The 16,333-nt window shown below is 38.3% G+C and overlaps 1 protein-coding gene across 1 annotated transcript in view; it reads left to right on the top strand.

Annotated features, from left to right (window-relative positions):
• Window positions 1-16,333, top strand: part of ITGA8 (integrin subunit alpha 8) — a 172,504-nt gene that overhangs the window by 106,933 nt on the left and 49,238 nt on the right. The window contains exons 18-22 of the mRNA XM_082739047.1: window positions 1,051-1,188; window positions 1,686-1,753; window positions 3,603-3,750; window positions 8,966-9,058; window positions 13,794-13,873. Of these exons, the coding sequence (XP_082595173.1) occupies window positions 1,051-1,188; window positions 1,686-1,753; window positions 3,603-3,750; window positions 8,966-9,058; window positions 13,794-13,873 (527 nt within the window). The remainder of the gene's footprint in view (window positions 1-1,050; window positions 1,189-1,685; window positions 1,754-3,602; window positions 3,751-8,965; window positions 9,059-13,793; window positions 13,874-16,333) is intronic.

Raw genomic sequence — 16,333 nt, 5'->3', positions numbered from 1 at the left:
CCTGTTCTTGTGCTCCAAGGCAGCTGACCTGATGGCCTTTCTGTTCTGCACATTATCCTGATACTGGTACTAACTCAGGTGGTTTTCATTTCTCACTGCCTCCCTCCCATAACACCATAAACGTTAAATGCCATTTATTTGAATTTTTCTCCTACATGAAAATGTTTGGCCAGATGTTATCAACATGCATTTCAGAGCCAACTTGGGAAACGTTTAGGCAATTCAACATTTTTATTGAAAGTAATTTATAATTATATTTTTAAAGAAATGTATATTGACAATAACTCCAAAGCCTACCATGAAACAGAAGAGCTAAAATATGTATAATACTATTACTCCAGCTTCTTAGCAGTTGTAGGGTTTCTCTCTCTCTCTCTCGTTTAGTCTCCTCCCTGAGCAGACTTAGTGAGGCGGTGAGAGAACCCAGTGAGGACAAAGTTCACAAATGTGCTCTGGAATGTTCTAGAATGAAAAGCTGGGCACATGACCCTTAAGTCTCATTATGACCATGACTGTCACACATCTGAAAGTGGCGTTTCCTCTGCGTGGTCTGAGGTGGTCCTACTAAGTGCTCGGGGCCTTTGCTTGTGCTATCCTCTTCACCTTAAAGGGAACTGTTTCATTTTTTGAGGGAGTTCAAGGGTGCTAAAGGTGTTTTGAAGTTCACGCAAACTTAGAGATGATGAGAGGGGGAGAATCAAGATGTCTTCTCCCCCTGAGCCCAATTCACAAAACTTTCCATGACATTTATTCCATATATAAGTACAGTTGTTTTCCTTCGCAATTTTACTCATCTATGTGGGAACCTGAAGATTGCCTCTTGAAGCATGTACTTCCATGATGCCTCAGCCCTAAACGATTTCATCCCTGAACATGTATTAATTAATTAAGCTGCCTACTGTATCGCACGCAAACCTAAGCTGGCTGCCATGATAATCATCTGATCGTTCACTTCCACTGGCTGAAGTCAAATGTCGCCTGCCTTTCACAGACTAACATCTTGTAGCTATTTCCTGGAGCCTTCCTTGAGTGTATGATTATTTTCCCTAGGATGAAACTGAATTCCGAGATAAATTATCTCCAATCAACATTAGTTTGAATTACAGTTTGGATGAATCCACCTTTAAAGAAGGCTTGGAAGTGAAACCGATATTGAATTACTACAGGGAAAACACTGTGACCCAACAGGTAGGTCCCTGACAACCCTGGATGGCTGATTCCCAGTCAGGCCCTGGGCAACGCTCCTGTGACCTTAAGACCAAACCCAGCCACTTGTCTGCATTCCTGCACACCAACTCGTCCCACTGGGGAGATTTTCCTAAAGTGTTTCCTGAAACACTGCATCATCATGTTTGGAGAAGCCCTTCACCTTGTGCAACCAAGGTTTACTTTGTTCATACTGTGTCTATGAGGGAAGCAATACAGTCAGTGATTCTCCAAACACGGCCAGAGTAGCCTCCTTTAGGGACACCGCAGAATGAATGAGAATCAGGCTCTTATGTCAATTCGGCTGTTTTGGGAGATCACTGCCTCGGCTAGGGTGTCTAGTGGGGCAGAAGCTGCTGAGCGAAATGAAGGCTTTGGTTTAATTTGTGGACTTGTTCATACTTTTCAAAAAAAAAAAAAAAAAAGGATGCGATTCAGGTTTTCCCAGATTATTCCTGATGGCTGTTTGCACAACACAGGCTCACATCCTTGTGGATTGTGGAGAAGACAACGTGTGCATTCCTGACTTGAAGCTGTCAGCTAGACCGTAAGTTTAAATAAATAAACATGTACACTTTATCTAATGGAATACAGGTGTTTATTTAAAGCTTCTCTGGAGAAAGTATACACTTCCAACTACTAATACTACTACAAAAAAAAAATACTCTGCATGAAATTCTTGAGCTTGGCTACACTTTTGTTTAGCCTGTGTTTTAGGTCAGTTCTTTGTCACTGGTGTCAACTGACACACCCTAAGATTTTACCATCTTTCAGCAAAAGTAGGGGGAAAAGGTGCTTGTTCAAAGTGAACTTCTCTTGGGGGTTGGCGATTCAGGTTGTCCATACTTGCCTCAGTCCTGGGAGCAGGAGACTCAGGCTGGTTCTAGCTATACCTAACCCAAACCAGCTTTTGCAGCACCTCATGACTCAGAATCATCCTTAAACTTGCCAAAATGAAATTGATTTTTTTAGTTTTCTGGAAAAAAATTAATGGCATTCTATGGAGTAAAAGATGTCCCAAAATCAAATTAAGAATCTAAGTCCTGAGGCACCTGCGTGGCTCAGTGGGTTAAAGCTTCTGCCTTCGGCTCAGTTCATGATCCCGGGGCTCTGGGATTGAGCCCCACATCGGGCTCTCTGTTCAGCGGGGAGCCTGCTTCCTTTTTTCTCTCTGCGGGCCTTTCTGCCTACTTGTGATCTCTGTCTGTCAAATAAATAAATAAAAATCTTAAAAAAAAACACAAAAAAGAATCTAAGTCCTTCGGGGCATCTGGGTGGCTCAGTGGGTTAAGCATCTGCCTTTGGCTCAGATCATGATTCCTGGATCCTGGGACGGAGACCAGTGTCAGGTCTCCTTGCTCAGCAGAGAGTCTGCTTCTCCCTCTCCTTCTGCCCCTCCTCCCTCTTCATGTTCTCTTTCTCTCACCCTCCCTTTCTCTCTGAATAAATAAAAAAATCTTTACAAAACAAAACCCCCCAAAAAACAAACAAAAAAAAAAAAACAAAAAAAAAAGGAAAGAATCAAAGGGCTTCCCAGTTGCCTGCAATGGGGAGTCCCCAGTCTAGTACTGGTAACTGGTCTACATTTTATTATGGAAAGAAATGAGACCAAGATAAAACATCCTCTGTGGGGAAAAACAGATTCATGCTCCTCACCCCCAATACACACACACCCAAAGTCGATCCCACTGCCAGTGTTTGAAATCTGCTTGGCAGATTTTTTTCCCTGAACTTCCCAGTTTAGCCAGTATCCAAGGCAATAGCTTTGATTAAGGGTCGAAAGTGGCAAAGGCATTTCCAAATGTTGGCTCAGTTTGAGGTTTGGAGAGAATTTCCTCAAAATCCTCAATCAGCTATTCGATATCTTATTTTACCTGCCTCTATCTTCCCTCTTACGGCTCACTGGGCATTCACACCACCCTCCCTTATTCATTTCCAAAATGTCTCTCCCTTTTTTCCCATTGTTCATCTTCTTCCTGTTGGGTGTCTTCAGTGATGTCCCAGAGCTGCCTCATCCCGGCTTGTGAGCCAGCTGTCAAATTTCCCGGAATTTTTGCTGGCAGATGAAGTAGGTCAGTAGCCTGAAATTGACCACAGTGGGAAGATTTACACCACTGGAATCAGCAAACGAAGATTTCAGAAATTGAAATCAGCTACAAGTTGGTACCCCTCCCCTGCCCTTTTTTGAGAGCTTGTTGTTAAATATTACCAGGATGTTTTCCTGCCCTAGAGATGCCGTTCTCTCACTTCTTTTTATCAGCTCCTCATGGAGAACTATCTTCTTGTCCAAGTCTTATATTCCCACATCTTTCTCCTTTTCTTCCTAGTCTTTAAATAAAGTAACTATGAATACAGAGAAATATGTTACCTAATATTCACTTTAAACTGCATTTTAGAGATAAGAATCAGGTCATCATTGGAGATGAAAATCATCTTACGCTCATGATCAATGCAAGAAATGAAGGAGAAGGTGCCTATGAAGCTGAACTCTTTGTGATGATACCAGAAGAGGCAGACTATGTTGGGATTGAGCGCAGCAACAAGGTAATGCCTTGCCCAATATTCAGAGTAGAAAAGAGCTAGTTATATATTTGAAGTCAAATCGATGTTAAGTCGAGCCATCTTAGCTGAGACTTTCTTCCCAAATAAAGGAGGACGAAATGGCACCTTACTTTGATCATCATAATAGCAATGAGCCAGGAAGGGGAGTGGTCTTAAGCAGTATTCGAATCTTTCTTGGCCATAGTGCAGAGATAAATTGGCCAAAGATGGAGAGCTGAAGCAAGGAAGAGAATACAACTGGCTGCAGGAGAAGCTCGCTAATGCGACCTATGGGTTGATTCCCCTGCTAACTCCCACCCTTGCTGGCTATTTTCAGGCCTTTGTTTTTAGTTCCTTTGCACTTCAAGCAGGTCCCAGGAGGTCTGGTTTTCATTATTGCTTACGAGGAAGGTCCAACCAGTCCCAGCTGAGCACTGATAACAGCCTAGACAGGCAGTGGAAAGGAAACATTCATTTTTTTCCCCTTCGTGGCCCACCTTTTTGGGCCTGGGACCAAGAAAAGCCAGGTCTTCATCATTTGTCGGTCGGGCAATGCCACCATTTATTAAACTGACAGCCATGTTTTTTAATGATCTTTCCTTATCAGACCATGAATCTTCCTACTCGGGGCATTCTAAGGTTCTGCTATATTTTTAACCACTTGGTCTTAAAAGCCATTAAAAATACACTGCAGGATAAGGGAGAGTTCCTTGTCTTGAGAAATGTACAAACTGGGGAAGAGACCCAGCTTAACACCCTTTCATGGGAGCCAGGCCCGATGGGACTCCCCTTCAGGAATTGCTGATGGGTTTGCTCCTTTAGCTACGATTTGCTAACTGTCTGCTAGTTGCCAAATACCACAGACTCTGAGGAGTTTGAGCATTCGAATGACTAAATAATTCAATGAAGAATAATTCCCCTAAAGAGATGTTAGCAAATTGCTGTGACGTTGATACTTTATGGGCATTAAAAAATGTAAGGAATGTAAAATTCTCTACTTATACCTCTACTCTTGTAGTTTATCTGTTGGTTAAATTATCTTCTTAGTAAAAAAATAAATCCAGGTGAGTAATAATCATGTATCTTTGGCAGTCATAAAAATCACAAGTTTCTGTTGCAGATTTGTAGAAAAATATCACCTATACCCACTCACATGCAAATACCATATATACAAACAAAAAAGTTCAAGTATGTTATTTTTTTTTAATATTCCAGGGCTCTACTCCTATTTTCATTTGATTCCTTCATGGCCCTCCACCCCTGACTTCATGAAACAAAGCATCTATTCTAAAATGTTCTTTTAGCAAAACATCCAGTTTACTGTTCACTTTGTTGTGTGGAAAATACGGGAGAACCTTTATCGCTTCTATCTTTGGCTGTAAACATTACAACAAACATTATCCATAATCTCAAAGAAGTCTTTAACTATTTTTCTTCCATCAGTTTCCCTTGGGCAGGGATTTTGCTCAGTCTATGAATTTCACATGACTAAGCCACATTCTAATTTATTTTTTTTTTTTTTTGTTTTGTTTTTAAGCAGTTTGAGATTTGGGTATTTTTTATTTAAATGCAGTTCAAGGTTTTTTTCTTTTCTCTCTTTTTTTTTTAGACATTTTTCTCCAGGGGGGAACATATTAGGATTATCTGATTGTAAGTTTTGTTATTCTTTTGCTGAAAACTTCATCTTTTTGAAAATAATAGATGCTGACCATCTTTCTCTGGAAACCTTCACTGAGCCAGACTTCATACTTCCCTTTGGTGACATTTTCTAAATTCTTCTAAGAATAAGGGCCTATGTACTTTATATTATGATTCTTATTGATGTTATTACTGTTGTAAAATATACACAATATAAAATTTTACCATTTGGGCCACTTTTTAAATGTGTGGTTCAGTGACATTAAGTACACCCACATTCTGGTGCAACACCCAGCACAGAACTTTTTCATCTTACCAGATGGAGACCCTGGTACTCCATCTACACCCAACACTAAGTCCCTCTTCCTCCAGCCCCTGGTAAGCACAATTCTACTTTCTGTCGATGAACTTGGCTATTTAGGAGACCTCCCATACTGCATTCCTCTGCCTCATGCCCACCTCCCAGTCAGCGTGTCCAGAACTAGGCTTGTCATCTTCCCACACTCGTGCTTCTCCCCCACTCCCATTTCCTGTCTCTCCCAGAGGACCAGTAACCACCTTGTTTCTGCAGCCCACTCGGTCCCAGACTCTCCAGTTCATCTCCTCTCTCCACCTAACCACCACTCTCACTGCCTTCATCTGAGCTGATGTGATCTTTTGCTGAGATGACAAGTCTCCTAACTCGTCTCCCCCACCTGCCTGCCTTTGCTCTGCTCCGCAGAGGGGTAGTTGTCTCCCTTTCCTATGCAAATCTGACCCGATCTCTTCTTGCTAAAAAACCCCATTGCTTTTAGGATAATATCCAAATCCCTTCATAACTACAAGGACCCCAATTCTATCACTCCTGTTCTCCCCTTTAGCCTCACCACTGGGCTTCCAGTCCTTCCTTTATCCCACACTCTGAATTCCAGCAGGACTGACTTTGTCTCCCCTTTCTATAATACCCACGTGCTCTCTTGCTACAGAGACTGTAGCTGCTGTTCCTTCTCTCTGATGCACCAGCTCCACTCCCTCCTCCCCCTTATCGAGTTTCCTTCTTTCTCTTTATCCTTCAGACTTCATCTGGGTCATGATTGAAGCTGCAGACATTTATTGAGCAATTGAGATGGGCTGGGCACTGCTCTGAGATCTTATATGGATTTAATTGACTTAATCCTCATAACAGCCTTATAGAGAAACAGCAAGTCTGTCCGTAATGCCCTACTTTAGAGACAAGGAGAAATTCAGCAACATGCCCAAGGTTACACAGCTAGTATGTAGCAGAAGTGAGACTCACACATCCACTGTTAGGTCTGACCCCGGGCTCTGAACCACTGATCTGCACTGCCCAGATTTGATGTTACTTCTTTCAGGTGAGGCTTTTCTGGTCCTTAAATCTAGGTGCTTAACCTCCCCTATCACTATGACGCTCTCCTATCATAAAATTCAAACTATACTGATTATGTTTCCATTCCTTGTTACAAGTGCTTGTGATTACTTATTACAATTGTTAGGCTCACTGGAAATTCACTGAGGACAAGGGATCTTTTTATCAATGGTTGGCAAACAGCAGGTACACAGTAAATATTTTTAGTGAATGAATACTATGTTAAGAGCTATAAATGGATTAGAGCAGGAGTGACCCTGGAATAGCTATGGAAAATAATCTAGAAATATCTAGAAAAACAATCATTGTTTCACTCCGGGAAAGGAAATAAAGGTTAAAAAAAGAAAAAGAGTGGGAGGTTCTGGGGTAAGAAAAGATCTTTGATTGATGTGAAAAAAAAGTTATTTCTAGGAAGTTGAAAAAAATGTACATGTAACTTTTAACCTTTAGATAAGATAAAATATTTACTATAGAAACAAAGTCCTTGAATTATATTAAAAAGACTCATCAACATTTCGAAAAGATTTTTCTGGGTTCTTTTTTCCGTTTTCAGGCCTGAGTTAATAATTCGAACACAAAATTCTTTCTGTGCAATTAGGGTTAGTTACAGATCCTTAAGAATTTATACATTCTAATTCTACTTTCCAGAGGAGAGAGTATTACCAGGTTTTTGAAACTATGTTTTTTAGCTGCTTAGGATATCATTCAGGTTATTTGGAAAGAGCAGGTATTAAATTGCCTCTAGAAACCAGTCATTCAGTCTTTCTTATGAGTGGACATGCCTCCCTTGTTGATTACAGGAGAGAGGATTTTATAGTTACTTGGGTTTCTGTCTGTGTCATTTCAGACTCTCAGGAAGTAGTGTGAACTACTTCTGCTCTGTATCTACCATTTGCTACTTTGTGCCCAGCACTGTCCTAGGCATTAGGAATAGAACAGATACAACTACCCCCCCCCAACCCCCGCACACTGCCCCCGTTCCCCTGAAGTTAATTTTCTCAAAGCATATGATTTACTCAGAAAATTCCTTACCTGGATGTGTTTTCTTGGCACTTCTTTGTTTTGGTGTTGGATCTTAGTTTTTCTGAATTAAGTGGAAAGAATGGAATGGAGGATGGTTTCTGAAACTTATGTGAAAAGTCACATTACTTCCTTAGATGAAATTTCAGTAGAGCTGACAGATGGACCAATGGTCCTCATATTCAGAACGCTCTTCCTTGGACCTCTCCTGGGGCAGAAATTCCCAAAAGGATGCTCCTTTGTGAAAGTCTTCATATTGCAAGTTTATCTCTGGGAGTGGAAAGATGGGTCATACATTAGTGGCTCTTAGTAAATGAGGGGGAAATAATGGGTGGACATTCGTAGCTGTCGCCAAAGGTGGAGCAGGGCCATAGGCACATTAGGTTTTGACAAATGGAAAGGGGCTCAGGGTGGAGAGCAGGTATGGATTTCAAGGTGGCTGGGGTAGCATGAAGACAAGAGGTAGAGCTGGAGTGGAGGGAAGGAGTTCAAAGATAAAGCTCCTTTACTTCTCCCTCTTGTCAGGTGTAACCTTGCTAACTTGTCCAGCACACAGTTCTAAATACCTCTTCAAACTTGAGTTTTTATACTTTCTAATGAAAATAGGATATAGGGGGAAGAAGGGAGACAGGAAGCCCTGGGTAAACATCAAAGTATTCTCTCTTCCCATCTGAAGTATTTAGAGGATGGAACTAAGATTAATAGTGTGTAATCTCAAACTGGGACCATGGTGTGTAAGACTTTGTGTTCAGAGCGGATCCCTTACAAATGCTCCTTGCGTCATACAGTATCCTCTATTAATATCTGCCTATTAATACCCGTCATTTCATTTATTGTAAGAATAAATTTGTTCAGTGATCTTTACTTATCTGTGATCTTTAAGGCCCAAATTTAACATTAGCAATAGTGAAAATATTTCTAAAATGTTCCTTATTTTATATAGTAAGCATTTTCCTCCTTAGGGAAACACATTAACTATGTTTACCAATCCAATTTCTTCTTATAATAAAAATTTGATTTTTTTTCTCTCAAGTTTCTCATCTGAGTTAATGGTCACACATGAATTCTTGGGCACATTTGCCCGCACAGGTGTTTGAAATCAAGAGAAGCTTCCCGGCCCACCGCATTGCCTTTGGGACAGGATGTAACTTATTTGCCCCCTGAGCTCTACGCTGGTGTTCTTTCCCATTGCAGGGGCTGCGACCACTGAGCTGTGAATACAAGATGGAAAATATAACCAGGATGGTGGTGTGTGACCTTGGGAACCCTATGGTGGCTGGAACAAATGTAAGAGAAAACCAGAAGCCCTTACTAAGTTCTAATTGAATTTTAAAGAGAGCTAGTACAAAGCTCCCCAATTAGTACTCAGCAGGTTAGCACCTGGCAACTAAAACAAATTGGGCAGGAAATTACCAGGGTGGTGAATTGAGCATTATATCCTATACAGAGCAGGGACTCTGAGGTTAAACACACAAAAAGATGAAGACTGTTATATGCGTTCTCTTTTGACTTTACTCTTACTTGTCTTTTAGATGCTTTATGAAGATATATTTGCTACACATTTTTTCTTGGGATATTTTTTCTTCAAATGTCATTGCAATTTTTTTCTTTGTATTCAGTAAATGGCTTAAAAAATAACATAATTAAAGTTTTTAGCAAAGATTATTAAGCTTCTATTTTTGATATGCCTCCCATATGAATATCATTCATAGCATTTTTACATTAAAATGTTACTATAACCCAGCTTTTGAGTTAGTTTTGCCCGGTCTATATTTTCCATGCACTTTAATTGAAGAATAATACAGAAAATTGAAGCAAGAGAAACAAAAGAGTTAATAATGATCTATAATGTGCTTTTGATAGAATAAGGACATGTTTTTCTTCTTTTTCTTTGTTTCCAGATTTACGAAATTTTCCTTCAGGATTACTTGTAGACAATAAGTTTATTTTATTCAATAGCCATTTAAATACACATAGTAACTTCTTATAATAAATATCTCAGTGGGAATACTTATTATGAATCAGAAAATCTTGTAATAAATATCTCAGTGGGAATACTTATTATGAATCAGAAAAAAAATACTTATTATAAATCAGAAAAAAATTCTGAAATCTGCAAATACTGCATAATTAAATGTTGCATAAACTAAACATACATAGCCCTGTTTTAAAATAAATAGTTATGAATATCAGTAAAGTGGCCTATTTGAAAAAAATTTATAAAAATTTATAATTGCATAGGCTTTTATTAGAATAGCTTTCCGAAGTATATTCCAAAGAGTACTGATCCCTTGAAATAAGGCTTTAAATGAGTTCTGTGGTCACTGCTGAGTATCATATCTGCCTTTGGGGCAATCAGGTGCACTTTTACATTTTAAAGATGCTGAGCAGTCCTTCAATAAATAAACCTTTTAACCCATGATCTCTCACACTTATTTGAGCATTTGAAACTATCAAGAAATATCTATTCTGAATTCATACTTTAGGGTATTGTGCTAGAATAATATTTTTGCTTTTCTATACTGTAATCAACTCTATTCCACTGATCCCAGATATTTACAAAGTGTGCCAAGCTATAGTCTAGTAAACTCACTTGCTGGGTAAAAAAAAAAAAAAGTAAATATTTAAATGCAAGATAAAATTTTATAAGTAGATTTTTATTAGCTAACATGAACTGATTGCCCTCTCTGTTACAAACCCATCACTGGATTTTTTTTTTTTTTAATGTTATCTCATTTAAATTTTCAAAACCAACAATCCCATGAGCTAAGTATTTTTCTTTTGTTATAGATGAAGAAACTGAGAAATGTCAAATAAATTTCCCAAAGTCACACAGGTAATGAATGACAAAACCAAGGCTTAAACCAGGACTGAACACAAAGTCGATGTTCTATCCAGTCTGCAAAATTAGGAAAAGTACTTGGATAAAAACTAATGAATAACAGAGGAGTTGAGATTTTAAAAATGAAGCCATGAAATATAGAATGGGATTTCTAAGCTAAGAAGTTAGAACATTTTTCATTTGAATCCTTTTATCTAAAAACTCTAAGTCCTTTTTCTAGTTTCCATTGGTTTTCCTTGGAAAATCCACCAAGTTTGGTGTGAAAGAGGTCTACCCAAGGCCAAAAAGGAGGAAATTGACATGGTAACAACAGTGTTTGCATCTAGAGGTGACCAGGAACTCATTCCTTTTTCAGTAATAAAAATGTTAAATGTAAACCAGAGATCATCTAAGATCATTAATAACTAAGAATAATCTTGGGGAAAAAATTGGCCACTGGTGACATTCTAAGTGGAGGGTAAAAATGGCAGTGTGGTCTTAACCACAAATGTGTTTATGTGACAGGATGTCAATCCATTTTACCAGCAAATAATTTTTGGGAGTCAAGGAAGTAAATTGTTTGTATTCATTTATCTGTGAGGTCTATAGTGGAAGAAACCTAATAGCTTTCTTATCTCACCCTTTAATGCCCTTAAATACATCACATTTTTATTGCATTCTGTTTTATTACAAAACATTTTGATTTATTTACTTCTTCATTTTGTATTTAAAAAAAAAATGGTCTCAGTGGATTGTAGTAAAATTCCAAATGTAAAACCAGCCCTAAATATTAAAAAGCATTATAAATCACCAGGTCCATTTATTTCAGTCCCAGTATTTAAAATAATAGTTTTCAAGTCACTTTTTATTTTAATTTAATAAAACATTCAAGGCAGGGCACCTGGGTGGCTCAGTAGGTTAAGCATCTGCCTTCGGCTCAGTTCATAATCCCCGGCTCCTGGGTCAAGTCCAGCATAACATGAGGCTCCCTGCTCCTCAAGGGGCCTGCTTATCTCCTTCCCTCGGCCTCTTGCTCCCCCTGCCTGTGCCCTCTCCCTGGCAAATAAATAAATAAAATCTTAAAAAAAACAAAAACAAAAAACTCAAGGTAATATTCAGAAGTATTACTTCTGATTTTTAAGTAGTGATGTCATTTTTGTATAATATCTATAGTGATATAAAATGTATGCCAATAGGACTAATAAAAACTTGTAAATCTCTCAATCAGGAAATCTTTCAATCCAAAAAGTAGTGGTTCCATAAAGGCTCTTTAGAATCAGTGCCCAGAGATCTAGTGTTTGATTCTTTGGAAACACACGGGTCTCTTACTGATATGAAATTGTCACATCATCACTGTTGTATCTCTGTCCCAGGATGACTTGTTCTATAATGAACACCAACATTCGCCAGGCTTCACCACAATACAGTAAGATCCCCATCACTGGAACTGGGCAAACAAGAGCACACTCTCTCATATCATTCTTTCAGCCATTTTTATTGTACCCCTTCTGTATGCCTGATGGTAAGCTAGAGTCTCACAATATCAAGATGAAACTATACAATCCCCACTCAAAAAGAAACTCAAAAAGTAGCAATATCAGAGGTTGAGTGATAGAAGAGTAACAAAGAAGGAGATAGGGAATAAAGAGAAAATTTCTGCCTGACCTGGCCTGTGGGATCAGACAGTATATTGCAGGAGGATCTCTTGTCCTGATTTTTGAAGCATGAGTAGAACCTCTTCAAGTAGAAAAAGTAGGAAAAGTTTTAAGAGGTTTCCAAAGAAGAGAGAAGTTTATGTACAAAGTCCCCGGGGTCTGACTGAAAATCACACATTTGTTAATATAAAGGAATTCATCATGGCTTCGGCATAAGGATGTATGGGCTTAAAAATTAGACACACCTGGGCTTAAATCCCAGCTTTGCCATTTAACAGTTGTGAAACCTGGACGAGTCACACTGAAATGGAGAATCCCCATGTTTAGGACTATTTGGAGCAGTGCAATTATATGACGCTACTAGGGAAGTTCCTGGCTTGTAGCACAATCAGTAAGGGCTAGTGAAATAATGATGATTTATGATAAAAAAGAAGGCCTGTTATTTTTAAATTTATTTTTTATTTTTTTATAAACATATAATGTATTATTAGCCCCAGGGGTACAGGTCTGTGAATCGCCAGGTTTACACATGAGGGTCTCTTATTAGTTCATATTATTACTGGTTCATATTAACATGAGTTTTTAATTACGGATTTTATTTTTACAGCATAGTGGTCAAGAGTACAGGTCCTGGAGTCAGTTTGTAGGAATTTCAATTCCAACTCTACAATTCATTTACTGTGCACCTGGAGGAAGGCACTTGAACACCCTAATCCTCAAATTACTGCTCGATATGTAAAATGTCAGGAATCGCAATACCTACCTGTGGGGTGGTTGTCATGATTATGTAAGACAAGGCATTTAAGGCTTAGCACAGTACATGGGAGAGTAAGTCATATAATTACCTAGCTCTTATTTTTACTTCCTTATTTATATTATCGTTGGATGTTTCCCATTTTAAAACTTTCCCAAAGTATTAAAAATGTGTCCTCAAGAAAACAGTAAGAGCAGGTTCAAAACTTTAGAAAATAAAGGTGGAAAAAACAATCCCTGCACTTATAACCTTAACATAACCATAGAATGTTATCCTGGTATATTTTCTTACCATACACCCTCACTCCTGTAATTTTTCCATCGATAAACTTTTAAAACACTAGGTAAAACACGTTGCACATACAACTGTGTAACCTGTTTCTTTATGGGTCATCATTACATTAGAAGCATTTTCCATATATCTGCATAGGCTTTGCAGGCATAATTTCAATGATCACCTAAATGTGCATGAAACATAAGCATTAGAGCTTTCCAAATCAAGCATCGCTTGTATATTTAGGTTGCTTTTAATTTAGCACATAGGAAGGCAGCCAGAGAAGAGTCTGTACAGGGCTAAATGAAGGGAAGGAAAAAAACATATAGGGACTTGAATTGTCTGGGTCCTGCAGTCTTGGCTGCATGACTTCCTCTCAACAATCCAGGTGGAAGCAGAGAAAAGGCCAGTAATCTCGGGTGGGGATTTGCAGGGATGACTTAAAAAAGATTTTTACACTGTGTAGGAAGTCCCTCCCTGTCATAAACTTAGTGTCTTCTGATTTTTTTTTTCTTCTAGTATTCTCTGGGCCTCCGATTTGCTGTTCCACGTCTTGAGAAAACAAACATGAGCATTAACTTCGATCTCCAAATCAGAAGGTTAGATCTTTAAGTACCTAAATGATGGTTAGCATTCAAGAGATCCACAGTGAAATGAATGACCACTCTTTAAGCTCCTTAACCTTAAAAGTTCTCCTGAAATTAGACCCCAGACTTCCGCAGATCATTTTTTCCTTTGTTTCTGCTATTTCAGTTTTGTTATCTATTTATTTTTTATTTATTCATTCATTATTATTTTTTTTTTTTAAGGAAAGAGATTCATCTATAAACCAAGTCATTTCAGTAAAATTTTGTCCTGGGTACCCTCCCACCCCCATTTACCTCCATTTTTCCTCAGTCTGATTTGCTTTCCTTCTCCCACCCTTACCAGCACCCCTTCTACATACCTACCATGCTCTCACCTGGGGATCAGCTAATCCTTAAGGATAAAATTTTTGCAAAAAGCATAGGTTATACATTTGCAGTCTTAAATCTAACTCTTCAAGAGTTAATGAGTCTCTGATAGTTTCCTTGTGAGCAGGTATAATCATATATTCATTCAGAGCCTTCCTTCCAGGCCTTCTCTGGTAACTCCAAGTCAAAGCATGTAAATAGCTACATCTTCTCTCTAAGACTGACCTTTTTCAGATATTCAAGAGCAACTGCTTTTTTTTTTTTTTTAAAGATTTTATTTATTTATTTGACAAAGAGAAATCACAAGTAGATGGAGAGGCAGGCAGAGAGAGAGAGAGGGAAGCAGGCTCCCTGCTGAGCAGAGAGCCCGATGCGGGACTCGATCCCAGGACCCTGAGATCATGATCTGAGCCGAAGGCAGTGGCTTAACCCACTGAGCCACCCAGGCGCCCAAGAGCAACTGCTTTTTCACTGTCTATTCTGTTTGCTCCTTCATGGCTGAAAATAATATTTAATGAGGATAAGACTTGTAGGGAGCAGTGTACGTGAAAGCCCACTATGGACTTCAACCCATAGCCAGGAATGGGATCAATTTAATGACTCCAGGCCAGTATTAAAAGAAAAGGAGATTGAATGAAATATAATATATCAAAGTCCTGTACATGAAATAATCCAATTAGATAAATAAAAATATGTATAGTAAGACACCCTGTGAAATGTATATATTTCTTTCATGGTTTGCAATTTTAAGTGTTTGAACAACAATGATATAAACAGCATATGCTCAGCATGGTGAACCCTTATTCTAACTAGAACACAACTCTGAAGTCAGCCTCTACAATTTAGTTCTCAAATACTAGTATGAAGTGTGGCTCAATCTCACCTCCTGCCCTCTAAGAAGTGATTGGAGAGTGTTGACTTTGTGTAAAGGATTACTTTTTAATAGCTACTTTGATTGAAGGTTTAGAGTTTTTAAAAAGTATATAAACTCTCTAAGAATATAGCAGATTCTTCAAATCTACAACCTAGGTGGTACAGTTAGTTAAGTAACTGACTCGGTTTTGGCTCAGTTCATGATCTCAGGGTCCTGAGATAGCTCTGCATTGGGCTCCATGCTGAGCATGGAGTCATCTTGTGATTCTCTCTCCTTCTCCCTTTGCCCCTCCCATTCATGCTCTCTCTCTCAAATAAATAAATCTTCTTAAAATTTTTTTAAAAATCTACAACCAATACTACAAACCAAATCCCCTAAATTTTATGATAGATTTCTAAGAAGGAAGGTTTTCTAACTCACCTTTGGTCTTTTCTGACCTTAACTGGGTATTTTTTAAATTAACTTAATATTGTCTGCTTGAGATTTTTAAAAGTTCTACCCATATTAGTGATATATGATAGTGATTAGTAATACAGAAGAATTAATTCTGTAATAGCATTTTATAAAAGTTTATTAAATCACTTCTGTGTATCACTATAAGTGTATATTTTCCAAAAGTTTCAGGTAGTCCTAAATATTTTCATTTGGAAAATATCTGTACATTTCAGAAAAAAAAAAGAAAAAAAGTAACGGCACTTCATAGTGAGGACCACCATCACTACAGGCAGGAGCCTGAAGTTTCTTTTCCTCGCCATCACTGTCTGTTACATTGGTCCTGCAATGGCATGAAGATAATCTATCATGAAATATAAGGCCCTTATTTAGGAAGAAAATGTGGTGCAAAGATGCAAAACAAATTCCTTGACACATCCTTCTTACTTTTGATTACACTTACAGATAGTAGAATGAACACAACTAGTAATTCACTCAAGGAGCAAAGGACACCAAATGATGTTCTAAATGTCTTCCCCAGATTCATCCTGGAGATCATCATTCAAATAGTGAATTCAGCAATGAAGTGCTAAATTTTATGGAAAATAGAAATGGCCACATTTTAACATCCCCCTGCATCTAAAAGAATGGGCCATGATTATATTCCATCCTTACATGCTATCGAAACTCATGACTATTTTAACATTATCGTGAAAAAAAAAATGCAGAAATGAAGAACCAGAGAGGCTATAGGCATATATAAAGTATCAAATTCCCAAAACAGACATTTCAGAGGTAAA

Source organism: Mustela nivalis, assembly GCF_964662115.1.
Source record: "Mustela nivalis genome assembly, chromosome: 7".
In the NCBI taxonomy this organism is placed as follows: Eukaryota; Metazoa; Chordata; class Mammalia; order Carnivora; family Mustelidae; genus Mustela; species Mustela nivalis.
Note: the sequence above shows the minus strand (reverse complement) of the source record. Positions and strands in the feature narration are given on the sequence as shown.